Source organism: Neomonachus schauinslandi, chromosome 9, assembly GCF_002201575.2.
Source record: "Neomonachus schauinslandi chromosome 9, ASM220157v2, whole genome shotgun sequence".
Classification (NCBI taxonomy): domain Eukaryota; kingdom Metazoa; phylum Chordata; class Mammalia; order Carnivora; family Phocidae; genus Neomonachus; species Neomonachus schauinslandi.
This window is the reverse complement of record NC_058411.1, coordinates 83912935-83940077: the sequence shown is the minus strand read 5'-3', so window position 1 is coordinate 83940077 and position 27143 is coordinate 83912935. Positions and strand designations below refer to the sequence as shown.

At 45.5% G+C, this 27143-nt stretch overlaps 3 protein-coding genes and 1 pseudogene across 9 annotated transcripts in view; 2 read left to right on the top strand and 2 right to left on the bottom strand.

Moving 5' to 3' along the window:
• TGM5 (transglutaminase 5) overlaps positions 1-2061 on the top strand; it is a 35633-nt gene extending 33572 nt beyond the window's left edge. Inside the window, exon 14 of the transcript XR_002480608.1 lies at positions 1993-2061. The gene's annotated coding sequence lies outside the window, so the exon portion shown is untranslated. The remainder of the gene's footprint in view (positions 1-1992) is intronic.
• CCNDBP1 (cyclin D1 binding protein 1) overlaps positions 1-27143 on the bottom strand; it is a 33215-nt gene that overhangs the window by 875 nt on the left and 5197 nt on the right. Inside the window, exons 7-12 of one of the 3 annotated variants that reach the window (XM_021695447.2) lie at positions 26603-26679; positions 25829-26109; positions 24255-24315; positions 23001-23047; positions 22637-22747; positions 22443-22479 (exon numbers count right to left, since the gene is read on the bottom strand). In XM_021695447.2, the coding sequence (XP_021551122.2) occupies positions 22464-22479; positions 22637-22747; positions 23001-23047; positions 24255-24315; positions 25829-26109; positions 26603-26679 (593 nt within the window). In that variant the 3' untranslated portion in view covers positions 22443-22463. The other 2 variants (XM_021695445.2, XM_021695448.2) reach the window with 2 other exon arrangements.
• On the top strand, positions 1263-21718 carry EPB42 (erythrocyte membrane protein band 4.2). Of its 5 annotated transcripts, XM_021695440.1 has the most exons (14): positions 1263-2149; positions 2437-2523; positions 3797-3854; positions 4683-4916; positions 7950-8068; positions 9443-9547; positions 10423-10603; positions 10988-11126; positions 11426-11529; positions 12311-12553; positions 15061-15360; positions 18051-18217; positions 19320-19453; positions 20729-21718. In XM_021695440.1, exons 1-14 carry the CDS (start codon positions 2111-2113, stop codon positions 20889-20891), a joined length of 2073 nt encoding a protein of 690 aa, XP_021551115.1. In that variant the 5' UTR covers positions 1263-2110; the 3' UTR covers positions 20892-21718. The 5 variants fall into 5 exon arrangements, with proteins under 5 accessions (XP_021551115.1, XP_021551114.1, XP_021551113.1 ...); XM_021695439.2 differs by lacking the exon at positions 1263-2149 and having other exon boundaries at positions 2239-2523; positions 3669-3854; positions 20734-21718; XM_021695438.2 differs by lacking the exon at positions 1263-2149 and having other exon boundaries at positions 2239-2523; positions 3669-3854.
• Positions 8332-8522, bottom strand: LOC110585474 (annotated as a pseudogene).

The window sequence follows — 27143 nt, the reverse complement described above, 5'->3', positions numbered from 1 at the left end:
CTAGTAGCTTATTTATGAATGTTTATGTAGTTTCTGATATTTTGCTATTGTAACTACCAGTACAATGGATATACTTGTATAAATTTCATTTTACATGTTTGATTATTTGCATTAGAATATCTAGAAGTGAAATGGCTGAGTCAAAAGTATAGGCACTTAAGGTTTGGGTAAATATTATTTAATTTCCCTTAGAAAGCTATACCAATTTAGGGGCACCTGGGTGGCTCAGTTAAGTGTCTGCCTTTGGCTCAGGTCATGATCCCGGGGTCTTGGAATGGAGCCCCACATTGGGCTCCCTGCTCAGTGGGAAGTCTGCTTCTCCCTCTCTCCTTGCCCCTCCGCCTGCTTGTACTCTCTCTTTCTCTCTCTCAAATAAATAAATAAAATCTTTTAAAAAAAAGAAAAGAAAAGAAAGAAAGCTATGCCAATTTACATTCCTACCAGTACTATAAGAGAGTAACTCATTCCCCACATCATCACTAACTCAGAAAGTTGACAAACTATCTTGGTCAATCTGATAGGTGAAAGAAATGATATCCCAGTGTAGTTTCATTTTGCATTTCTATTAAATGAGGCTGGACATATTTTCCTATATTTAAGAGACACTTGAATTTTCTTTTCTGTCATATCCTTCACCCATTTTTCTATTGATTTGTTGTTCTTACTGATTTGCAGATACCATTTACATTAAGGAAAGTAACAATTTGTGTTACAAGTTCCAAACATTTCTCCCAATTTGTTGTGTATCTTGTAACTTTATGGATTTTTCCAAGTAAAAAAATTAAGGAATAAAATTTATTTTTTCTTTATGGCTTCTGGGGTTTGAGTAATATTTTAAAAGACCTTCCCCAGGCTGGCTTAAAAATAAGTCTATTATCTTTTCTTCTAGTACTTTTGGATTTAATTTTTTACATTTAGAGTTTTGACCCATCTGGAATTTATTTTGTTGTATGGTGAAAGGTAGGAAACCAACTTTACTTTGCAAGCTAGTTGTCCCCAAACCATTTACTAGTGAATCCTTATCTTCCCCACTGATACAAAGTGCCATGTTTAGCCCATACTTAATGTGTACATTTTGGTCAATGTGCTTTTTCAAGTGCAGTGATATCATACTATGTTTTAATATCTAGGAAGCTGGTTATACTACATAAGAAGTTAGAAATGTAGCATGACGAGGCCTACTAGATAGTAAAACACATCTTAGATGTTTTCATCTAAAACATCTTTATATCTTCTTAGATCTTTTTAGATTATATCTTATATCTTTTAGAAATTTCCTTTTGAACCTTAGAATCAGCTTTTCTACTTTCAGAGAAAAAACTTGTTAGCATTTTATTGGGAATGCACTAAACTTAAGAATAGGACTCTAAATTATCTTTTATAATCATTTTTTAGTTGATTCATGGTTTCCAGGTAAAAATCACATCATCTCCAAATAATGAAAAATTCACCTCTTCATTTCTCATGAAGAATTGTTTTTGTGGGGTGTAAAAAGGCAGCAGCTTCATTTCTTTCTCTTTTTTTTTAACATAATAAGATTCTTCAAATGGACAATGGTTCAGTTTTAAAAGTTAGTGTAAACAGGAGAAAAATTATCTTCCTACCCCCTTCTCTAGCTCTCCTCTCCACAGGTACCCGATGTTCCTTGTAGTGTCTTTTATATCTTGCTACAGATAACTCATATGCGTGCAGGCCAACACAGCTGCCCCTGAGCGTGCTCCAGGTAGCACAGTCGTAGAAGCCCTAGCAAAAGCTGGGCTTTAGAAAACCAAAGAGGGCCAAAGAGGAGGTCCTTTCCTGTGTCTTATCTTCTCAGTGACTAAATAAGTAGAAATAGAAAAGACATAGGCCCTGAGTCCCAAGATAGTTCCCACCCTTCTCTGGAAGAGTGTCCCAGACCCGGAGGGCTTACAAGAGCTGGGGCTCTGACTTCTACTTTTAGGACATTTATTTTTCACCAACAAATTCTACCTCCTTATCTGCTTCACACAGATGAATCCCAGACACACAGGTTCTCTCTATTACCAAAATAGCCACAAACATCTAGCAACTTGAAGTCCAGGATATGTTTAGGGCCTGAGATCTGGAGTTGGATGTGGGCCTCCTGTTTATGGAGTCATCTCTTCCAGAGTCTTCCAGTGTTGTCCAGGTAATATCTCTGAGGGTCTCTTGAGACCACTGAAGCGACAGGCTTAGAAGTTTCCTCTTAGCTTCTCTAGTTGGCGGATCTTCCCCCATTCCACCCCCTACTGCAGCCGGGCGCAGGAGATAAAATGAAAAGGGTAACTCCCCGCAGCTGGCCCAAGAGATAGCAGTGGGGAGGGAGCAAGAGAAAAGAAACATGTGTGGGAGCTCACAGGAGGAGTGGAAGGAAACTCTACTATTTACAGATTCTTAAGCCAATGAAAGTACCTCCATCATTTTCTCTCGGGACAGATCCAGAGAGGCAGCACGGAGCAACAGTTCAAGACAGGCATTTTCTGTGGTCGAGTGGAGAAGAGCGGCCTGCAACCATGGGACAGGGTGAGCCAAGCCATTTCTCCATGGGGCTTACTTGACTCTCAGTAGCTCCTCCACAATAACGTGTTTTCATTAAGAGAAATAAGATGGTGGTGGAGGTGATGGTGGTGTGACTCTGGTGGGGGTGGTAGTAGGTGCTGCTGGTGGTGGACGTGATGGTTGGTGGGGCTATGTTGGGGAGTGGTACTGGGTGCTGTGGCAGTGGTAGCCGTGGTATGGCTATGGGTGGCAATATGGTAGGTTGGCGGTGGTAAATCAGTGGTCATAGTTGTGACGACGAGGATGACAGTTAGCATGGATTTATGGCATCACAACATGATTATTCTCACTGGGTTGTGACACCCTGGGAAAGCATGAGGGTGTCATAGCCTCAAAGCTAAGTGGGAGAGAAGGGGAGATAAGAGTCAGGGAATCCAAATACAAGGGACAGAGGCCAACATCAAGCAAGAGAATAGGTAGAACCAGAGGACGCAGAAAGCTCAGGGGCCTCTGCATAAGTCTGTTAGTATATTTACTTACAAGACTTACTGTAAAATGAGAACTGCCTGATAGGCTGTCATAATACTCTCAGGCCCCCTCCTTGGAGAGTTTTTCTGGGCTGCATGGGGCCATGGGCTTGGTGAGCCTTTAGGTGAAAGAGCCAAGTATGATCTCAGGTGAGTTGGTTCTACTCTCTGGGCCTGACTCTTCCCGTCTATAAAACAAGAGAATCGGCTCAGTGATTTCAAAACCAGCTTTAAAAATTATCGGTGTTTGAAGAAGAAAGGGGTAGGGGTGAGCAAAATTCCAGGTTTTATTCATTGTTTTGTTTAGGGACCAGAAAAGAAGGTCAACAATGAGGGCAAGCATTGCTCTTACTAATAATAGTAATAGTCTCATTTAGTGGGACTTCCTACGTGTCTGACACTGTGCTGAGTGTATTAATACATTAACTCATTTAATTTCTCCAACCCTGCAGAGAAGGATGATTATTCTAAGGAAGAGGAAACTGAGGCTCAGATGGTTAAATTACTTGCTTTAGGTGGCGCAGCTAGTATGTAAGTTGAGCCAAGGATTTGAACCTCAGTTCAACTCTGACTCCAGGGTCTCCGCTTTTACTAAAGTTGTCACATTTACCTCGTCTTCATGACTTCCCTTTTCCACAACAGCCATGGGGATCAAGAACTGTGACTTCCAGGCAGCAAAAAACAATGAGGAGCACCACACCAAGGCCATCAGCTCCCAGCACCTCATTGTGAGGAGAGGGCAGCCCTTCACCATAATCCTGTACTTCCAGGCTCCGGTCTATGCATTTCCATCCACCCTGAAGAAGGTAGCCCTCATTGCACAAACTGGTGAGTGGGGCAGGCCTAGACCCCTTTGGCGGCAGGCCGGTGGTGGGGGGGGGGGGGTTCTTTCTCCAGCACCCCCTCAGGGAAAAAGGGGCAAATGGCCCACAATGCATCTGAGCCTCAAGAAGTCCTGTCCACCTGGCAGGGCTGTGGTGAGGATGAAATAACATGCATAAAAAGTAGTGTTTATTGGGGTGACTGGGTGGCTCAGTTGGTTAAGCAGCCAACTCTTGATTTTGGCTCAGATCATGATCACAGGTCCTGGGATCGAGGCCCTTCATGTGGCTCCGCACTCAACGGGGAGTCCACTTGAGGATTCTCTCTCCCCCTCCACCCTTCCCCCTGCTCTCTCTCTAAAATAGGTAAAATAAATCTTTTTAAAAATCACATTTATTATGACTCAGAAGTTGCTGAGCATCATTATCACTAAGGGGCTCCTTTTGGTTACAAATATATCAGTGCCTGAATGGATCTCATCTAGGCTTAAGATAACATTTAATTGCTACTATTTATTGAATTTGTACTACATATCAGATATTGGGCCAAGTGCTTCACATGCAATATCTCATTAAGACCTCACATCCGTCCTACGAAGAAGGCATACCACTCCGCCCATTTTATACACTATGGACCTTTTCTAGATGTGGGTCCATGAGCACTGAGAACTTGTGCTCTCCTGTCACCCTTTACTGCCTCCCATTACTGGACGGACTTCTTCCATCCTCACAAAAAACCAATTTTCACCTGTTCTAACTTTATGATACTTGACTTTATTACTCTGAGTTGTGACCAAAAGGTCCAAATGACCAATTCATCTCCGTGTGACTGCAGGAGAGCACCCTTCCAAGGCCAACAAGACCCAAGCCATGTTCCCAATTTCCCGTTTGGGGGACCAGAAGTGGTGGAATGCGGCAGTGGAAGACAGAGATGACCAGTGCTGGACCATCTCTGTGACTGCGCCCGCAGACGCCATCATTGGCCGCTACTTGCTCCTGCTGCAGGTCTTGGGCAAGAAGCAATTCCTCCTAGGCCAATTCACAGTGCTCTTTAACCCATGGGCTCGAGGTGAGTTTGGACCTGAACCAGCCTGGGCTGCACAGGGACTCCAGGCATAGGAGCTGGGACACAGCTCTGGCAGGAAGTGACTGCCCCAGGCCCCAGTGCGCAGCTCCAAGGACAGTACCAGCACTCAGTTACTGTGGTACCTGCTCCCTGGATGAATGGCCTCTCAGACCCGGGGTCTGTGTTGGTGTCACCCTTGGCAGAAGCAGCCTGGGGCCTCCCCCTGAAAGGAAAGGCTTATCTCACCACCAAACCCTGGTGCCGGGTCAGGCTCTTTGGTCACAGGAGCGGAGACTCACTGAGATGACCCTGGGAGAGCTACTCTTTATTGTGACAGCACAGGGGCTGAGAACTGGAAAGTGGTTCAGGAATGGACACAACCTGAGGGACGGGCTTCTCGGTTTCTTCCCCGGGCTCCCATAGTCTGTGTCCAGGGTGAATCCAGGGTTTGCGGGACCTGAGGTTTATTTATATAATTTGGGGGACCCTCTTTAAGAAAAAGAATACAAAATTTTGAATTCCTGGGGATTAACATAAAGAATAAAAAAAAATTAAAACTCAAAAAAAAAAAAAAGATAAAAAAAAAAAATTTTGAATTCCTCAGGCCTAAAGTGGTCTGTGCCAGTGAAGGGCCCAAAGCTTCAGCTTCATCAGCTCCACAATAAATCTGCCCTGTTTGGTTGTCTCTGCTTTTCTCCACTTGTATGTTCTGTTCTTACTACTGGCTGCTGGGTCCTCTCCACATCAACTTAAGTATTTGCTAGAGTGGCAAATCAAACAGCTAGTGGCCTGTAGCTCAGCAGACTAAGGGTGGGCTTCCCTGAGATCAGATGACCTCCTGCAGCCCAACCAGTGGCTACCTCTGGCAAAGCTGTTGGGACAATTTCATTTTCAAAAGATCATCAGATGTGGTTGACATGCTCCAAACACAAGGAGGGCATCTCCTCTTCCTTCCCATTCTGAAGGTTGAGTCTGTCTTTCCTTTTTAAGTCTGCCACCCCCCACCTTAATCCTTGGGGCTTCCTGAAGCATTGCTTAGGGGGATGGAAAACAATTTTGACCAGCTTTCCCTCGCTACCCAGACAACAAATGCAGAGCCTTTTTCTTTCAGGAGTTTCACTGCCAGCCTGAAGGGGACCTTGTTATAAGGCAGGGCTGGGAGACAAAAGGAAACAGGGAAGCAGAAGAAATCTTCCCGGGTTTCTCCAGCCAGTTCCTAACTCCCTTTCTATGTGGCATCTGAAACCCAGGGGACTCCCTCTCTCCACGTTTCTTAGATGGGGTGGGGTTCTCCAGTCCCCCCTCCTTCAGATAGCCCTGCCTATTTTCAGTTTAGGCTCTTATTTCCTGATTCAAGGGGATGAGCAGGTAGAGCAATAGATGGGAACGAGTGTCCATTCAGGTGTAGCTGCCCCATGCGGGTAAATGTGGAGTCAGGGCCCCTTCAGCTGGGGGAGGATCCATGGCTCTTGACATATTTCCCTCCAAAGCTGAGGCCCTAGTGTCCCTGCCTCGCTGACTCGAACCCACAACCAGAGCTAGGCCCTTGTGGCCAGAGCAAAGACACAGCAAAGACAGTTCTGAGACCATGCTCAGTTCAGTGGGAACTCAGTCTTGACTCCATGCCGGGTTTCTCGCGTCTATGCTTGGTTTGACCCTGCCTGGGAAAGGCCTCTCTGTGTGAGTCCGTATGGAGATGTCTGTGTTGGCAGGGGTGAGTTATTGGCTCTGCTTCTCTGGGAGGTGATTAAGAGATTTTCAGATTATCCAGGACTCAGTCCATCTTAGCATACTTGGAGATGGGACTCTCCTGGACTCAAAAGGATATTTTATATTGTATAAAGAAAGTCCTATTCATAAGCAGAGAACTTTATAAAAGGGGCCACACCCTGGGGCAGAAGGGGAGGGTGATGCTACCTGTGCTCTGATAAGGTACCTCCCAGAGCCCTGCAGAGCCTGGGGCCTAGCACCTCACTTTGAAGTGATTTTATAGAGAGTCTCAAGATGGAGGGGCAGGAGTCAAGGGCTCCTCGGGCACATGGTTCTATGATTTTAGGCCTCACGTTCTTCAGGGCTTCCCGATTTTTAATATCCTATCCTTCTGTTATTTTGAGTACCCTCATCCCAGCAGATGCCTGGAGGGATAATCTGGAAAGCCTTTTCTCTTATTAGTCCCCAGGAACCAGCCTAAGCACCCTCCTCCCACTCCCCCACCCCCCACCCAGCAACAGCGGCGGAGAGAGACGCTTGGCAAACAGCAGATCTCCCCTGCCGCTCCCGGCTTCCTAGAGTGTCCTCCTTAAAGCCTACCAGCCTCCTCATGAACCCCAGCCCGACCCTGTGAGGAAGGCAGCAGGACAGGCAGGAGAGACTGTGGGAGTCTTAGATGCACTTAGGACGCCCCCAGGGCTTCCACTGGCTTCTACCTCACCCAGCTCCACTATTCCCTCTGACCCTGTCTTACCAGATGCTCCTCTTCCTTTCTGCTCACCCCTGTCAACCTATGTTTGATCATTTTTTTTTTCCCTGAAACACTATTTTTAAATTTTTTTAACATCTTATTTTTAAGTAATCTCTACGCCCAACATGGGGCTCAAATTTATAACCCAAGATCAAGAGTTGCATGCTCTACTGACTGAGCCAGCCAAGCATTTGGCTGCGAGATATAACAGGCCCACTGGGAAGTTCCCTGAGCTGTTGCCAAATTCTCTTGGGCCAAAAGCACTCTGGCTGCCCATGTCTTCTGGGAACCAGTAGGCTTTTTAAGCTTGGCTTGTTCCTATCTGTCTGGCGGACCATGAAGGCCACTTTGGCTGACCCAGGGACTCTGACCCCTGTTCCCACTCTGCACCAGAGAAGAGTCTGGGTCCCAGTGGGGTCACTGAAAAAAGGGAATTCCTCTCCAGTTTTCATCATGCCCAGAGCTAAAGAGAAGGCCAGCAGCCAAACCTGACCTGAGCAGGGAGAGCAGAGGCCTAGGTGTGGAGGGCAGGCCTAGCACCCCATAGGCCCTCATCCCTGCCTGCTTTTCACCAGAGGATGCTGTGTTCCTGAAGAAGGAGTCTCAACGCAGGGAGTACGTGTTGAACCAGAATGGCCTCATCTACCTGGGTACCGCTGACTGCTTCCACGCAGAGCCCTGGGACTTTGGCCAGGTATGGGGATCTCTGGGAAAGGATAGGGGCCAGTAATTGCCCCATAACCTTCAGTGTTCAGGCCAGACAGAGCTGGCAGGTCCAAAAGCCTGTAGGTTATGAGGCCATTTCTTCTTCTTCTTTTTTTTAAGGATTCATGCCATAAGTTTATTTACAAACATCTTGAGTATGTTGAATTCAAGAGTTTCATCCATTTTTCAAAGAGACTGCACCTCTTAAAATGATCCTTTTCACATTTGTTTAATGGATTAATTAAAACACCCTTATTTCTGAAGCAGTTAGTGTCTTACTACAAAATAAGGTGAAGCAAATCCAGATCCAAAGTACAGTCATCATAATTAGTAACTGCCACTTGTTTTCCACTGAAAATGGCCAATTCTTCCCTAGGCCTTCCTCATAGTGGCTTCTACAGACCACAGAGGTTGGTGAACCTCCAGATGCTCTATCCCAACATAGCGCTCTTGGAAGTTCTGGGAAAGGGGCAGATACCCAAGATGGAAGAAATGATGGCACCACACCGAATCCTTTTTTCACAACCTTGTTCCCTGGTGTATCAGTGAGGCTTCTTTTGGCCATTTCAGCTATGTGGTGCCTCTCTTTCCTCAGGGCCACATCAGACCATCTTCCACAGCTTCCAGAGTTATCTTCCTAAGGGCCACAGCAAATCAAACCTCTGTTAAGTCCCCACTGTCTACAGGATAAAAACTAAATGCCCTGGCTTGACCTCCAAGGCCCTTCAGAGCCAGGCCACTGCTTTTCTTTCCTCAAGAGCCACCCCACGCTCCAGTTTCTGGCCATCCCCTGAACAGACAGGCTGAATATGCCTGGAATACCTTCCCTCCTTTATCACCCCAGAAAATTCCTATCCATCTTTTAAGACCAGCAGAATGTTTTCCTCAGCCCCCAAAGGTTAAGAGTCACTCTCCCCACTATGCCCTCTGCTCTGGGTTGGCATCTCTCCTAGAGCCCTGGCCATGTTGCTGAGATCTGTAGTCTACCGGCCTGCGTGTCCTCCTCTGCTCCCAAACTGCGGGTCCCTCAAGAGCAAACGCTGCCTTGGTCTCCTCCCCATGTGGGTCAGTGATGGCAGGAGCAGTGGGAGCACACAAAATGGGCAACAACAAAAATCAAACAATACAGCTCTGGTCCTCAAGGGCTCACGCCGTGTCAGGACGGTCAGACAACAGAACAGGCCAAGGATGGGACTGCATGGACACAGGGACCGGGGGGCACAGCGGGAGAGAGGGAAAAGCCAGAACTCCCACAGGAGACAAGAAGGCAAGGCAGGAAGGAGTGGAACCTGAGTCTGGGAGAAGGATGGTGGGGCCTCCCAACCTGGAGGCCCTTCATCACGGTCCTGTGTGCTCCTTCCAGTTTGAGAGCAGTGTCATTGACCTCAGCCTGGGCCTACTGAGCATGGACAAGCAGGTGGAGGAGTGGGGCAACCCGGAGCATGTGGCCCACATTTTGGGTGCCTTGGTGAGTGAGGTGGGGAGGGAGGGGAGCCTTCTGCCGGAGCTGCCTACATTTACGGCCCTGGAAACCTTCAAATCACAAATGGTCCCTTCCTCCCAGGAGGTGGGGGTCAGTTCCTGGAGAAAGTCTGAGTGAGGAGGGAGGACAGTAGCATCCACAAGCGAGAGAAAAGCAAAGGGAAGTATCATCCCTCAGGACCCAAGCCAGGAGGACTAAAACTGGCCTGCAGTTCCTCAGAGCCCTCCTCCCTCCGTTGCCTCCTCCCGTCAGCCCAACCTGCAGGCTTAGGTCCATGGGAAGGAGGGTTAGGGTCTATCTTGCCCAGTGTTTGCTGCTCAAATGGTTAATTGTTTTCATTTCTAAATTACTCCTAAGAATATACAGACCATGAAGGTAGTTTGGTAGCTTCCTCCTGTCCCTAAATGTCCTTTCTGGGGAACCATGAGTTCCCCATTTCAGCTTGTGCCTCTGGACTCCCCTCTGAAGAAGTGGAGAAGGACAAGGTCAACCTGTGAGGAGAAGGAAGCTTAGGACAAGTGGGCCTTGAGGCCCCAAGAGCAAATGCCCTCAAAGGAATCAGGGTCAGGCAAGTGAAGGAGCATTGAAACCAGCCCCCAGTGAGAGGCAGCTCTCCTGCTCCTCTTATGATGTGTGCTTTGCTTGCCAATGTGGTCCACAAACCCCTGGCTTCCAGAGGACTAGATAAAAAGAATTCCCCGGGCCCCACTCCTAGAGATTATAATCTAGTGGTTAGGGTGAAGCCCAGGAGTATCCAGATGATTCTGATACAAGTGATCTAAGCCCTCTTACTCCCTGCCCCCCTCCAGAGGCGGTTCTGTCCCAGGCCCCACATAACATCCACACATTTCCACAAACAGCTGCATGCTCTCAAGGAGAAGAGTGTCCTGCCCACCCCACAGACCGCCGCCGCCGCCCAGGAAAGGGCCTTGCTGAGCAAGCGCCGGGGCAGTGTGCCCATCCTGCGCCAGTGGATCACAGGCCACGGGCGACCTGTGTGTGACAGTCAGGCCTGGGTGTTTGCCGCAGTGGCTTGCACAGGTACAGAGCTGGCTTGCCTGCCGCACCCCCGGGTCACCCTGGCTACTGTACAGCGTGCCTGCCCTGCCCCATGGCTTTCGCCCTGACACTTTCCCTGCCCTTGCCCCAGCAGGAGCAAGCCCCGGTGCTCTGTTGTACATTCTGTAAGCCTCGCCCTGCTGTATACTCTGCCTGCTGTGTAAACTGTCTGTACCTCCTCTCTCGGCCTTTACGCATCCTGGGCCTGTGGGTCAGTCCTACCTGCCAGGTGCCTGCGTCCCTCCTCTTTCCACGGTGTCAGGTGGCACTTCAGACCATGCCTGCCCAGAGGAGACACTGAAAACATAGCTATACATACCCAGGCCTCCCTGGCATCCCCTGACTCTCCGGCCCCCTCCCATGCAGTGCTGCGATGCCTGGGAATCCCTGCCCGCGTCATTACCACGTTTGCCTCAGCCCAGGGAACCGGCGGCCGCTTGTTTGTAGATGAATACTACAATGAGGAGGGCCTTCAGAATGGAGAAGCCCAAAGAGGCAGAATCTGGTGAGAAGCCCACAGACGATGAGGTCCCAGGCACGGGAGGGCTCCGAATCCACAAGGTATAACCTCACGGCAACCCCTGCACACCCTGAGCGACCCTAGCACTGAGAGGAGGCCCTCAAGACTCTTGTAGGCAGGATGCTGATGGTCAGTCGTGGCATGTGCCCCCCCACCCCCGGGAGTGTTGCAGCCACTCTTACAGTGTCCTCCCATCCCCATGGCAATAATGACTCTGCCATGTCTAGTCCTCTTCAGGACTACTTTTTTTCACCGAACTTGAATTACTCCTTTGGTACCTTCAGGATCTTCCAGACTTCCACGGAGTGCTGGATGACCCGGCCTGCTTTGCCCCCAGGTTATGACGGATGGCAGATTCTGTACCCACGTGTTCCCAGTGGAGGTGGAGGTAAAGGCTGGGGGTAGGCCCAGTACCATCCTGGGCTGCACAAAGCTGTACAAGCAAGAAGTCCCTCGAAAACAGGAGAAGCAGGAGGTCCAAAGGGGGTCTGCATCTCCTAAAACAGGAGAAGTGGAAGGAATGATAGTGGCCAGCAGAATGCTCACCTGAAGCGAGCAGGCTCAAGGGAACAAAGGTGTTAGCCATCTAGGCCCAAGGCCATGGGGAGACTTGCCCTACCTCAGAGCAACGGGCGAGGGAGCAGAGTCTCAATGAAGGGAAAAAGGTCTTAAGATAGCTGGTGGATGTGCTGGGTTAGGGGCTTGTGGCATGGGATTCTGAGGTTTTGGATGTGGATAAAGAGGGTATCAAGATAGGCTCAAGCTCAGAGAAGAAATCTTCAGGAGCCATAAAAGGATTGCTCTTCCTTTCTCAGCAGCTGAATAGTAATAGAGCCTGGCACATAGTAAGTGCTCAATAAAGGTGACCTACTCCTATCATATCCATAGCAGAGCTGGCTAAGGAACTCTGGTGTACTACGTTCCTCTGAGGTTCTACCTGTCCAATTTGAGAGGGCTCCTGCCACAAGCCATGACCAAAAAGTACTGTCACTAAATAACTGAATTTCACCACTGCAATGCCCTTTCAGAAACTGCCTAGTGCCCACCTCTGACCTTGATCTTGGGGGAGGGAAAATAGTGTATAGGATGGGGACAGAAGTTACGCAGCTCTGACTCAGAGAGAAGTCTGGGTATGGTTCCTCTTGCTCACTGACCTTTTTCTCCCTCAGTTCTGGGGTCCTGTGATCTGGCCCCTGTCAGAGCAGTCAAGGAGGGGACACTAAGCCTGACCCCTGGAGTATCAGACCTTTTCGCCGCAGTAAATGCGTCGTGTGTGGTCTGGAAGTGTCGTGAGGATGGTGCACTGGAGCTGACCAACTCCAGCACTAAGTATGTTGGCAACAACATTAGCACCAAGGGTGTGGGCAGCAACCGCTGTGAGGACATCACTCAGAACTACAAGTATCCTGAAGGTACTGGGCAGGGGAGGGCCCCAGGCTTCTCAGCACCTGAAATGCCAACAGAGGGGAAGGGATGGGCCAGAAGGACGCAGGCCAGAGAGACTCACAGTCTTCTCCTCATCATATAAAATAGGCCTTTGTAATCCCATTTGATACTATCAACATTTTGGGCCAGATAACTCTCCATTGTGGGGGCCTGTGCATCATAGGATGTTTAGCAGCATTCTCAGACTGCATCCACTAGATGCCAGCAACCCACAACAGCAGGTTGTGACAGACAACCAAAAGTCTCCAGGTGTTTCTAAATGTCCCCTGGGGGGCAAACTTGCCCCCAGTTGAAAACCACTACTATAAAACAACACACTTAATACCAAGCCCAGCAGCCAGAAGATGTTCTCCCTCTCTCCTTCTCGCCCTCTTTTCCAGCACCCCAAATCTGTTCCTTCCTCCATATTGATTAATGGCACCACTGTCACCTATTTGTCCAAACAAGAAGGCTTGCACCCTCTTCACCTCTCCCTCCTTCACTGCCCCACTTTCTCTCATATCTGTTTCCTTATCTCCTTCCTCACTGCTTATAGAAAATTCAGGGCCTCAACATCTCTCTTTTTTTTTTTTTTTTTTTAAATTTTTATTTATTTATTTGACAGAGAGAGATATAGCGAGATAGGGAACACAAGCAGGGGGAGTAGGAGAGGGAGAAGCAAGCTCCCCGCTGAGCAGGGAGCCCGATGCGGGGCTCGATCCCAGGACCCTGGGATCATGACCTGAGCCGAAGGCAGACGCTTAACGACTGAGCCACCCAGGCGCCCCCTCAACATCTCTTGTCTGCAGCATTTTAACAGCCTCCTAACTGGACCCCCAGGTCCCATCTCTCCATTATTATTCCCTTTCCAACTTAGTTTCCAGAATGAGCTTTCTAAGACACAAAATAATGTTACTCCCCTGCTCTAGAATATTCCATGGCCCCCACTGCCCTTGGAATAAGTCAATTCCTTCACTTAGGAAGATGTGAGTCCCTGCAGATCTGTCCTCAGAGTCAGTATGACTTGTCCAAAAGCTTGCTCTCCCACCATTCAAGGGGCAAATGCATAACACTTGAAGAACTGGAATGACCTGGAAGAGACATGCTATATCTGCAGTGGATCTGCCCAACGTAGACCTTTTTTTTTTTAAAGTTTTTATTTAAATTCCAGTTAGTTAACATACAGTGTTATATTAGTTTCAGGTGTATAATATTATTCAACACTTCCATACATCACCCAGTGCTCATCATGACAAGTGCCCTCCTTAATTCCCATCACCTGTTAACCCATCCACCCCACCCACCTCCCCTCTGGTAACCACCAGTTTGTTCTTTATAGTTAAGAGTGTTTCTTGGTTTGCCTCTCCCTCTTTTCTCCCCCTTTGCTTATTTGTTTTGTTTCTTAAATTCCACATATGAGTGAAGTCATAGGTATTTGTCTTCCTCTGACCGATTTATTTCACTTAGCATAATACACTCTAGCTCCATCCATATCATTGCAAATTGCAAGATTTCATTCTTTTTTATGGTTGAATAATATGCCTCTGTGTGTGTGTGTGTGTGTGTGTATCACATCTTCTTATTCATTCATCAATTGATGGACACTTGGGCTGCTTCCATAATTTGACTAGTTGTAGAAAATGCTGCTATAAACATGAGGGAGCATGTATCCCTTTGAATTCGTATTTTTGTATTCTTTGGGTAAGTACCTACTAGTACAATTGCTGGATTGCAGGGTAGTTCTATTTTTAACTTTTTGAGGAACCTCCATACTGTTTTCCAGAGTAGCTGCACCCGTTTGCATTCCCACCAACAGTGCAAGAGGGTTCCCCTTTCTCCACATCCCCACCAAAACCTGTTTCTTGTGTTGTTGATTTTAGCCATTCTGACAGGTGTGAGGTGGTATCTCACTGTAGTTTTGATTTGCATTCCCTGATGATGAGTGATGTTAAGCATCTTTTCATGTGTCTGTTGGCCATCTGGTATGTCTTCTTTGGAGAAACATCTATTCATGTCTTCTGCCCATTTTTTAATTGGATTATTCATTTTGGGGATATTGAGTTTTATAAGTTCTTTATTTTGGATACTACCCTTTATCAGACATGTCATTTGCACATATCTTCTCCCATTCCACAGGCTGCCTTTTAGTTTTGCTGTTTGTTTCCTTTGCTGTGCAGAAGCTTTTTGATGTAGTCCCAATAGTTTAATTTTGCTTTTCTCTTGCCTCAGGAGACATATCTGGAAAGAAGTTGCTATGGCCAATGTCAAAGAAGTCATCGCTTGACTTCTAGGATTTTTTTATATGGTTTCAGGTCTCACATTAGGGCTCTTTTTTTTTCTTTTTTTAAGCTAAATGTGGCCTTAGAGGGTTGCAGAGCTCTTGTGACTTTGGCATTTGAGTAGCAGTGGGTAAATGAATCTTAATCTTGGACTTTTATTAGAAGGGTCTATACCCTCTGGATAAAAGTCCTGCTTTGTTTCCTCCATTCTTCAGGATCTCCTCAAGAAAAAGAGGTGCTGGAGAAAGTCCAGGAAGAGAGAATGCGATATGAAAAACACAGTGGTATCCATCCTCCCAGTCTCAAGACTGCTGAGCCTCTATACATGTTCTTGGAAGCACCCTGCTCCGTATACCTGGGAGGGAATGCCCAGTTCTCAGTGAGCCTGGTTAACCCCAGTGACCAGGAGAGGGCAGTGCAGCTGGCATTTGGGTTGCAGGCAATATACTACAATGGCATCCTTGCTGCTGAGCTCTGGAAGAAGAAGCAGTCCCTGATGCTCGGTGCCAACATGGGTAATTCTATGGCCCCCCAGATATCCCCAAACTCCAGCTCCCACCCTGGGAGGCAGCAGCCATGGGGCACCCCTGAAGGTCTGAAGAGGTGGCTTCAAGCCCCTGGGGTGCCATTTCTCTGCCATTCAACACATATTTATTGAGCTTCACACAGACCAAAGCCCCCCTAATTTCAAATGCAATCAGATAAGTAAACAGACAATGGTAGCAGTTACAGAAGTGTTTGATAAGGTCAACAGAATACAATGGCAGGGGAGCATCTCACCCAGGTAAAGCAGACTGCACTGGGTCTGAAAGGACAAGGAGGAAGGGCAATGACAGGCAGAAAAGTGCATCACGAATATTCAAGGCAGAAGGAACATGTGCACAGGTTCTTCCTCTCCCCCAAAGTTCTACTTCATTGGTCTGGGGTGGGGTCCAGGCATTGGTACTTTTTAAAAGCTCCCTATGTTATCCTGGGGTTGAAAGTCCCTGGATTAGAGCAGTTGTTCTCAAACTTTGCTGCCTATCAGAATCACCTGGGGAAGTTTGATGCTCAGCCTGCATCCCCAGACCAATTGAATCAGAAACTCCATGGTTGGACCCAAACATCAAAAACGATTTAAATTCATCGGGTGATTCCAATGTGCAGACAAAAGAGAATCAGTGGACCGGAGCTTGTCTACATTATTGCAACAGCCTCCTAACCAGCTCCCCTGCCTCCAGTCTCTCTACCATGTTCCCTTTCTGCAGGGGGCGGGGGCTGGATCACACAGGGGGTTGTATATCATGCCAAGGAGTTTGAGTTTTGTTCTTTGGGCAGTGGGAAGCTGGGAAAATTTGAACTAGAGGGGCTAATGTGATCAGAAATCCATTTGGAAAAAAAAAAAGAACAGTTGTTGGAATGGAATGGAAGAGGTCATATTAGAATAATGACTCTCAAACTTGGCTCCATGTTGAATCACCTGGGGAACTTTAAAAATACTGCTTGCTGCCTGAGCCTCGCTGCCAGAGTCAGATATAATCGATCTGGTGTGTAGCCTGGCACTGGGACTATTTTCATAAAGCTCTCTCTCTGATTCTAATGAGCATCTAATGTTGAGAACCACTGGATCAGAGGTTGGAAGGTTTTGTAATAAGTCAAAGCATGAAGGACAAATTAGACTAGCAGCACTTCAAACGAAGACATATTAAGGAGGTAGGATAGATTGGACTTGTGAGTATGTGTGTCAGGGGGGCTGGTGAGAGTGTTGCTTCCTCTCTAGGATAGGGAAAATGAGGAAGAGCAAGTATGGGGGAGAAGGATGATGAGTTCTGTTTATGGTATGTTGGGTTTGAAAGCCCATGAGACATCCAAACAGAGATGGCTAGTAGGCAGCTGGAAACCTAAACCTGGCATTCAGAAGAATGGCCTGGGTTGGAGACCAGATGTGGGAATCCCAGCACAGAGGGAGCGGCCAAGAGTCAGAGCATTGATGAACTCCTGGGAATGGAAGAAGGATTGTGAGAAGAGAAGAGGCTGAAAGGGGAACCCAGGCAGCACCAGCACGTAGGCGGCAGGCAGGGAAAGAGCAGGGAATAAGGGAAACAGAGAGGTCAAACAGAGGAAGGAGCACCCAACAGGAGCAGCAGAGTGGCCAGGAGATGTCAAGGCTGAAAAGCAGACGCTGAAGGAGTGGTCTTACTGAGAAGTGATGGCAAAGTCCAGCTTCCCGGGGGCTAAACTGATGGAGAGTTGGGGAAGCGAGACATCGTATACAATCCTTCCTGGAAGAACAGACCGAAGTCAGCCAGGGACACTGGGTAGAGGGAGGGTGGTTTTTTGCTTATTTAAGATGAGAGAGCAGAATCTGCTTACATGCTGAGGAAAACAATCAACAGAGAGGGAAAGCCTGAAGCCTCGGGAAAAATGGGTTATAACTGATGGTGCAACCCTGAGGGGACATGAGAGGCAACTAGAATAACTGTAGCCTACTTTTGGTAGACACAGTGTTAAGTGTTCCATACACACGGTCTCATTTACCCTTACAACAACCTTCTGCGGCAGCAGCTACTATTATCCCCACTTTACAGATGAGATCAAAACACAGAGAGGTTACATAATTTGCCCCAAAGTTAACGAGCAGGCAGTGGTAGGGTCAGGATGGGGCACAGACTTAAAAAGTGGAGGGTTTATACTTGGGGGAGGGAGGACATCTCATCTTCCTGGGGATGGTGGGAGCAGGGGTAGATGACTATGTCTGCAGGCTGGGACTGGGAACATGAGCTTGAGAAGATTCCTAGACAGTGAAAGATGCCTTCATTTTCTCAGCAAAAGGAGAAAGCAGAGAATAAGAAGGAACTAAGGGCATATATTCAGCAACAACTGTGTGGCAGGGTCTGAGTTAAGCACTCAGTATCTCATTTAACACAAGCCACCCACCAGGTAGGCGTTCTTATTAGACAAGGAAGCTGAGGCCAGAGAGCTTAACTTGTTCTAGTTTGCCGGGGCCTTCAACAACCCCACTGTGGTGGTCTGTCAAGAAAGTTGGAGGCAGTGATGGTGGTAGGGAGTGGGGTCTTGACTGAGTTCAAGTTTGAAATCGCTATGAGAAATGAGGCATCTTTCTGGCTTCAGTGAGATACAGACTCCTTTGCATTGTGTGTAATATTGCCTGTTTCCAGGGCGCACACCTTCATGATTTGCACTGACTCCACTTGTCCTGTTTCAGTTAACAAAACCATCAAAAACCTGGCCTTCTTCCATTTTGAGCAAAGCCCACCAGAGAACAGCTTCCTCAGACTCACTGTCATGGCCACGGCAACACAGTCTGAGCCCAGCCTTAGCTGCTTTGCTCAGGAAGACATCGCCATTTGTAGACCATACCTTACCATTGAGGTAGGCACCAGTCTTTCCCCAAATCACTCTCGTTTGCTCCTGTCTCAGAAAGAATCAGAGCCCCTCAACCTCCAGGGCAAACAACTATGATGTAGGATTACCAGGAAATGCTAGGTTGAGAGCTCCTTCTCTTGAGATGGTTTCTTACATATGCTATTAAGGTTTACATCTTCCAACTTCTTTTTTTTGGTTACATAAATATTTTAAAAATCAGGGCCTCCCCAGTTGCTGCCTTCATACTTGGGTAATACTAGCCTACATTTATTTAGCAATTTATACATATGCCAATGTATTTTCACCTTCTTTCTTTAATACAAAATCCTTGTGAGGTAGAATTATTCCCATTATACAGATGAGGAAACAGTCCTAGAGATTATCATACCCATGACCATGAAAATGGGATGTTTTAGAGGCTTATGGCTCTTGTCTAGTCCTCTATCCACATGTCTACCCTGACCAAAATGAATGTGATCTGGTCCTAGCCCTCAACGAGGTTATGTTATAGTTAAGTAAATGAGGCACAATGTTAGGTCTTTTATGTAAGTGCTTCAATAGAGTACAAAGTCATTATGGCATAAGTGAAGTAAGGGGATTAATTTCAGCTGGTGGGTTTGAGGAAGGCTTAATAGGAGGCACTTATGCCGAGCCTTGAAAAATAGGTAAGCTTTAGTGCAGAGATTGAGGAAGGCCATTGCAGGAAGAAGACTGAACAGAGAGGCCCCAAAGGAAGTCTGAGAGGGGTGCTGGGATGTCATTTAGTCAAGGGAAGTAGAGGTGAGGCTGGAAAAGGGGGTTGGGGTCAGACCATGAAGAGCTCTGAATGCCAACCAAAGCTGAATTCTGAAGACAATGGGAACCCCTCCAAGGTTTCTAAGAGGAGGAGAGGCACCATCAGAAATGGCCATGGATGAATCAAGGCAAGGGTAAGTATAAATGCAGGAAGACCTGTGGAGAGCTAAAGAAGTCAGGTGTGAAGTTTGGGTCCGGATGGCAGAGACAGGAGAGTAACTGAGGAGAGTACAAGGAGGGCGCCTAGGAGGGGAAGCAGTAACTGTAGCCCTGTGCTCTTTGCATCTGCTCCAGGTTTTGCCTCTTCCCACAGATGCCAGAGACAGCAGAGCAATATCAACTTCTTAAGGCTTCAGTCCGCCTCCATAACTTCCTAGATGCTCCCATGAAGGACTGTGTGATCTCCCTCTTTGGAAGGGGGCTCATTTACAGAGAGAGGAGGTACAGGTAAGCGACCACAAGCTTCTTGGGGCACCTGGGTGGCTCAGTCAGTTGAGCATCTGCCTTCAGCTCAGGTCATGATCTTGGGGTTTGAGCCCCACATGTGGGCTTCCTGCTCAATGGGGAGCCTGCTTCTTCCTTTACTTCTGTCCCCTCCTCCCCCACCCCTGCTTGTGCTCTCTCTCAAATAAATAAAATCTTTAAAAAAGAGAGAGAGAGACTACAAGCTTCTCATCTCACTGAAACATCTCAACTGGTCAGAAAGGCAGGGACCCAAGATTAATGAGATTTGTCTGCAGAATGATGGCAGAAGTCCACATTCCGTCCAGCAGTACAGGAGTTTCTACCATTTCTCCACTTTTCTCCACTCTTGGCAATACTCAGCTTTCTTTTTTTCCAGTCTAAGAGAAATAATGTAATATCTCATTACTGTTTTAATTTGCAACTCTTCATGTTTATTACCCTTTTCTGTTTCCTCCTTGGTAAAAGATTTGTTTTTATCTTTGCCCACTTTTCTTTTGGTGTTTCTGCCTTTCCACCTTGTTGATTTGTAGGAGTTCCCCGTATGAGTCCTTTGTTGGTTTCAGATGTTGCAAGTATCTTCTTTCATTATCTCTTCTTCTCTCACTGTGTCCACCACATTCTTTGTTGAAAACACAGTATACGGTTTAGAGTTCACGCTGCCTACTCCTGAAATACCTGGTAGTTGCCTTGTTATTGAGCCAATGCCTCAGCCTTATGAAACTCAATGAATCACTCTTGCCAATAAGTTGAGAGGATGGACTGCCAACATTTAACTACATTTTTGTGGTATCCGAGATCAACTGTGGGGGAAAGCTCCTCAAAGGAAATCTGTGCTACTCCTGTTTTTGGTCCACAGGTAGGCCGGAAGGTTGCTGATAGGACGTCAAACACCACCTGTTAACATACTGACATCTTTTGTATATGTCTACTGTACCCTTACAGCGCTTAGCAATGTGAGGGGTCCAAAACCATAGCCTTCCCAAACATACCCCAGTACTACTACCAAGAGTGGGACCAGACTGAAGTCACAGGTGATAAATAACAGATGCAGCTTGGAAGCCCTTAGAATAGGATGTTTTTCTTCCTAACCATGTAATCATTTGCCATAGGGAGGCTCCTTAAAACCTCCTGTTTCAACAGCAAGGTACTTAAATGTTTATTTCTTCATAGTTCACCTCTTCAAGCAGGGAAGGATCAGTCACTGGGACTAGCAAAGCAATGGGACAGAACTACCACCTGCCTTTTCCTTTATTTCAGATTAGCTTCCGTGTGGCCTGGAAACACCTTGCACACCGAATTCCAGTTCACACCAACACAGGTGGGGCTCCAGAGGCTCACTGTGGAAATGGACTGCGATATGTTCCAGAACGTAACCAACTACAGAAATGTCACTGTGAAGGCCCCTGAACTTCCCGCTTAAACGTCCAATAATCAGCGCATAATTAAAGTCTGATGTTGATAACATGAACTTGGTCCACTAGAGAAATATGAAAATTATTAGGTATATAGAAAACAGGCCCTAGGAGAAAAAAATAAAAGAACTGGACTCCTTTTATACAAAGTTATCATTTTTTGGGGTTTACGTTATTTTGTTGCTATGGCACTCTCTCAGTTTGAATTTAGTTCCTTCTCTTTATGACTCTTATTACAAGTATAAAATGGCACTTGATAAAAGTAAATTAAAACTCATTTGACGTAAGGAATTTCAACCCAAGTACCCACTAATTGCTCAGAAGAATGAATGCTGTGGCTGATTATACCTAAAAAGACCCTGGGGACATCAGCAGGGCAGATGGGATAAGTCGCACCCATGCAAGGAAAAGGACTGGCATTAGATGTTGTGGAGACCTGCAGTACAGGCATAAGGGCTAAGTCAGGTCACCAGAATACACATCATACAGGTTTATCTTGCTTTCCAATATGTGATCTTCCAGACCAATGCAAAAATATAATTAAGTCATGATGATTGTGCAAAAGGATTAACTGAAAAGGCCCTTAAAACTATATAAACTCTCTTATACATTTACAAATTTTTGATGTATAAAAATTTTGTATTTACATTTGGAAACAGATGTAATATGTAACAAAACAATAATACAAGTATGCATAAGAAAAACAAACCTGTTCAATAAAGTGGACAAACCTAACAAATGAGCTTAATACTAAAAAATAATTTTGGAGACATGGATGGAATAATATTCAGAAGGACTTAATGGTAAGAATAATATGTAATTGCTGAAGCACTGAGAGGAGCTTTGAAGTCATCAAGTCAGGTGTTGGGTACCTGGGTGGCTCAGTCAGTTAAACATCTGCCTTCGGCTCAGGTCATGATCCCAGGGTCCTGGGATCGAGTCCCGCACTGGCCTCCTTGCTCAGCGGGGAGTCTGCTTCTCCCTCTGCCCACCCCCTCTGCTCATGCTCTCTCTCTCTCTCAAAATAAATAAATAAAAATCTTAAAAATAAATAAAGTCAGGTGCTTTTATTCTGAATACAGTTCTGATCAGAATCAGACGTTTAGACCTATAAATCCAAATGAAAGAGCAATGTGCTAGTCTCAACCCACTGTATTTCTGGTAGAAAGAAACTCTGGAAGGGTACTTATTTAACTACCGGCAGGTCAGCATTTTATTAAGACTATCAACATGTTTAACAATGAAACACACTTTATAGCAAATAGGGAATAAGGCAGCTTCTACACGAATCTCTGAAAGGCGATTCAGGAACACAAACTCATGCAATTACCATCTGAATCTAGCACAGAAAAAGATAACATACTCGTATAGTTTATAAATAATTGTCAGTCTGTCCTAACCAACAATCTTTGGTAATAATGTCTCTTGACAGGTGCCTGGGTGGCTCAGTCGTTAAGCGTCTGCCTTCGGCTCAGGTCATGATCCCAGGATCCTGGGATCGAGTCCCACATCGGGCTCCCTGCTCCGCGGGAAGCCTGCTTCTCCCTCTCCCACTCCCCTTGCTTGTGTTCCTGCTCTTGCTATCTCTCTCTCTCTCTGTCAAATAAAAAAAAAAAATAATGTCTCTTGACAAATTTGGGCAGGAATTCCCTTTTGATCCAGAGAGCATTCTAGCCCCATTTTAAAAGACGACATCAGAGGCTACCTCTGATAGTAAGGAGAGAGGAGACTACAAATGAGTCTGAAAACTCACAATTCAAGTTCATTCTGAGTGAGTTCCTTGATTCTGTTCATGCAATGATCAACGGCATTAATGAGTAAAGGGATCCAACTATCTTCCGGCTGTGGGGTCACATGACTTGCTCTGCAAATGGAATGGGGAAAGAGAAGTTAAATTTATACTGTCAAGGGAAAATCTACTCTCAACAGGGAGCACAGAGGAAACTAGTAAGACAAGGCAAATTTCTTTGTAGAAACTTAGCTGCTCCACAACTGAAGTAGAAAAAAAACACCACACCCACCCTCTTCCACTTCTTGAAATGGGGCTTTAGGAATTGAGAATGACTGGATGGGTTTATTCTCAAAAAAGCTATTTGATGAGAAGTCCTCATACTCACTTAGTAATTTCAAGTGCCTTCTTTAAGACAGATACAAGTTTCGCAGACTAGAAAAGAAACAAAGAAGTTACTCACCCTGAGCCCCACATAAAAAGGGAAGGAGAGCTAAGATACATTAAAAGACTCAAGTAATGAACTATTAAAAAAAAACAAAAAAAAACTTGAAGGAAACTGCAAAAACAAAAATTCTGATTAGATTAGGGTGGTAGGATTATAGGATTCTTCTCTCTTTACAAAATCCTATTAATATTGTTGCTATAACATTCCTGTAAGTTTTTAAAATTTTTTAATACTTTTAAATTTAAAAAACTAGAAAAAGTTAGACTATAACCTGAATTTACCCCAACTGCGGATAGCTCCAAATATATAGCAGAAACAGCTAGTGTTCCTTTAAAAAAAAAAAAAACTATGTACAGAATTTTAAGCACACCAATAACAAGATAACATGAGGACATAAGTATGCCACCAATATATGTTACACATTTTAAAATTTTTATTTGGGGTAAATGGCAAGGCATATTGCTAAAGATGTTTATTTCTTAGGAAGTCAATTTTTAAAAAGTGGATGTGGAAAGAAAAAGTTAACACCAAAAGGATCCTATTCTACTTTAAGGTGTTCACATACTGTGAAGAAACATTTGATGAATTTAATTTCCACCATCTAATTTATCAAATATTTCTAGGATTGATAATTCTGAATGTAAGATATAAGCCATTTGGCAGTTTTACTTCTCTTTCCAATAACTGTAGAGATAATCTGAATCTCTAAAAAGAAGACAAGAGAATTCTCTCTAGCACAGTACCCAGGGCTTGAAAAAATACAATAAAACCAGATTTTTATAAAGAGCTTGACCCTCTGTAGTTAAATCACCCAATGTGTTTATATTAGAACAGAGTATGTTTCTGGACATGTATTTTTGCCTACACCAGAATTCAGAAACTTAATGACTTTAGATTAATAGGATCCTAAAGTACTGTGGTAATTCAGACTTTCTTTTCAAAGTAGCATTTTCTAAGGTCTTTGGGTTCTTCTAAGTGATTATCCAAGTGGTTATGGAAGAGAGTACTACCAAGACTCATGGCTTCAGTAAATATTTATCGAGCAGAAATACATGTAAGAATTGTGACATTATTGTTGTACTTGCATCCAAATGTAACAAATAAATATATTCCCTATAGCTTAAAGGAAATACTAGTGGTTAGTGAAATCCTACCAGTTAGGTCAGTAGCTATTCCCTCAAAGCTGGTACTTACATTGATTCGCACAGTCAAGTGGCACATAGGTGGATATATGCTCAGAGCCAAATCATCCACGCTAAGGGCAGAAAGCAAAAATAACCATTAACAAAAATGGAACAAAGCTCAACTGGGTGGTTTCCAGTACACAGTTAAGGATGTGACCAGGGAGAACCTAACTGTCCCATAAATGCCTCTCAATTCCTTAAATTGGGTAACCAGAATCAATTCAACTGATACTTACTAAACACATACATACCCCATTTCACTAGGAAGCTGGGGAGGGGGGAACTCCCTTGGCCCATACAATAGGACATGATTCAGTTAAAAATGGGAGGATCTGGGGGCACCTGGGTGGCTCAGTGGATTAGGAGTCTGACTCTTGGTTTTGGCTCAGGTCACGATTTCTGAGTCCAAGTCTGGAGATCGAGCCCCACCCCTCTGGGCTCCGTGCTCAGTGGGGACTCTGCTTCCCTTCTCCTTCTCCCTTTGCCCCACCCCTGCGCTCCCCTGCTCACTGCTCTCTCTAAAATATTTTTTAAAAATGGGAGGATCCAGGGGCGCCTGGGTGGCTCAGTCGTTGAGCATCTGCCTTCGGCTCAGGTCATGATCCCAGGGTCCTGGGATCGAGCCCCGCGTCGGGCTCCCTGCTCAGCAGAGAGCCTGCTTCTCCCTCTGCCTGCCACTCTGCCTATCTGTGCTCTCTATCTCTCTGTCAAATAAATAAATAAAAATGTTAAAAAAAAAAATGGGAGGATCTGAAACCATTAATTTAATAACTGATGCAAGTGGAGTTTATCCATGGAACGCCACTCAAGTGGGCACTGTTTTAACCAAGTGATGAAATTTAGTACCACCAATAATGGGACAAACTAACATTACGTGCCTCCCCCATATGATGCAATGAGAAGCACAAAACACTCAAATATGTGATATCCTTGCCAAAAAAATATTTAACTTGAATATAATCTATAATCATGAAAAAGACAATCACATGAATTCAGACTTTTTGGATATTCTGCAAGACAACTGACCTAGATTCTTTAAAAAGTCAATGTCAAAAAATACTAAAAAGGACAGGGACTATCAGAGTTGCAAGAGACTACAACCAAACCAGACTGCAAAGATGACAACCAAATGTAATGTGACACTGTGACAGAACCCTGGGTTAAAAAAAAAAAAAAAAAAGAGGCTATAAAAATACATTTAAGAGACAAATGGGGAAATCTGAATATTAATTATTATTCTATTCAATGTTAAATTTCTTGGATGTAATAATAAGAATGTCTGTTCTTAGGAGATAAGTGCTGAAGTATTTAGGGGTGAAATGTCATTGATGTCTGCAACTTACTCTCAAATGGTTCAGGGGAAAATGGCACATCTACCCATAGAGAAATGAACCAATATTGAAAACAATGTGTGAACAACAGGTGAATCTAGATGAAAGATATATGGGTGTTTACTACAATATTTTTTCAACTTTCCTATAGGTTGAATATTTTCAAAATAAAAAACTGGGGGAAAAGCCTGGGGTAACAGCACAAGCTAAGATATGCTGCTGCTCACATGTTTCAAGTGGGGATGCCGCTTACCTAGGGCTAATCTCATCAGAAATATCCACAATGTCATCCAGCTGGGCCACCTGATCTTTCTTCCCATTCTCTGCCACTGAGATCCGGATTTTCTTCAGGCAGGCTTTGGATGCTCTCACGAGTGCAAGGCATGGGATTATGAGCTCTTGATCTTCCTCTGACCAATATAAGTCCCGATTGTTTGGACACCCCAACCCATCATCCTCTTCATCACCATGGTTGTCAGGATTGTCCTCAGTGTCATTTAAGAGGCCACAGTATGGGTCACATTCTTCCACAGCCTAAGACATGCCAAAAAATAAAAAGAGCCTGTTATACCTTCAGCATCATGTCTGAGTTATCCCAAAACATCAGCCAGGTATTTAAGCAATGGCCACAGACTTGATTCACTTCATAAACCCCGTTCTCACTCTCCTAGCCCGGCAATGGACAGAGGGGAATGGCACTAAAGCACACAATGGCATAGGGTAGGAGATGGGAGTCGAAATTCAGGAGTGAGGATGGGACTTAATTGAGTCAATGCTTAGGCCATCTCCTTTCTTTCTTTCTTTTTTTTTTTCTTTTGAAGATTTTATTTATTTATTTGACATAGAGAGACATAGCGAGAGAGGGAACACAAGCAGGGGGAGTGGGAGAGGGAGGAGCAGGGAGCCCGATGCGGGGCTCAATCCCAGGACCCTGGGATCATGACCTGAGCTGAAGGCAGACGCTTAACGACTGAGCCACCCAGGCGCCCAGGCCATCTCCTTTCTTTATATTCTCATCTACCCTCACCTGCTCCATTTCCTCATGTGCATCCTTCACAAAATCCACACTCTTCGTCAGCATTGAAAGAGCCGCAGCTTTGTTATCTATGAGGGAAAATCAGAAAGCACTAGAATAAAAGAAGAAACCTACAATTCTGTCAAGTCTGCAAATGACAACCAATTGTGTTCCCATTTGAGGAGAGTGCCCAGGATAGTCAACAAGAGCAGTGGCTTAATGTAAAATTTTTCTAATACCCATCGTCTAGGTACCCAGATAGGAGTTAAAAAGCTTTTCATCGTTAACCACAAGAAGAAATAAAATGGACACACGAGGGGTGCCTGGGTGGTTCAGTTGGTTAAGCATCTCCCTTGGGCTCAGGTCATGATCCCAGGGTCCTAGGATCGAGCCCCATGTTGAGCTCCCAGGAAGCTGGAAGTCTGTTCCTCTCTCTCCCTTTGCACCCCACCACGTGCTCTCCCTCTTTCTTACCCTCTCTCAAATAAATAAATAAAATCTTAAAAAAAAAAAATGGTCACACGGTATTTCTCATCAACGTCCTCTTGGACGA

Bases quoted from the DNA above. Each gene is read 5' to 3' on its own strand.
- EPB42 (XM_021695438.2), top strand. From the start codon at position 2,403: ATGAAAGTACCTCCATCATTTTCTCTCGGGACAGATCCAGAGAGGCAG. The intron at 8,069-9,442 runs GTATGGGGATCT...TGCTCCTTCCAG, and splicing joins AGCCCTGGGACTTTGGCCAG to TTTGAGAGCAGTGTCATTGA. The intron at 12,554-15,060 runs GTACTGGGCAGG...TCCATTCTTCAG, and splicing joins GAACTACAAGTATCCTGAAG to GATCTCCTCAAGAAAAAGAG.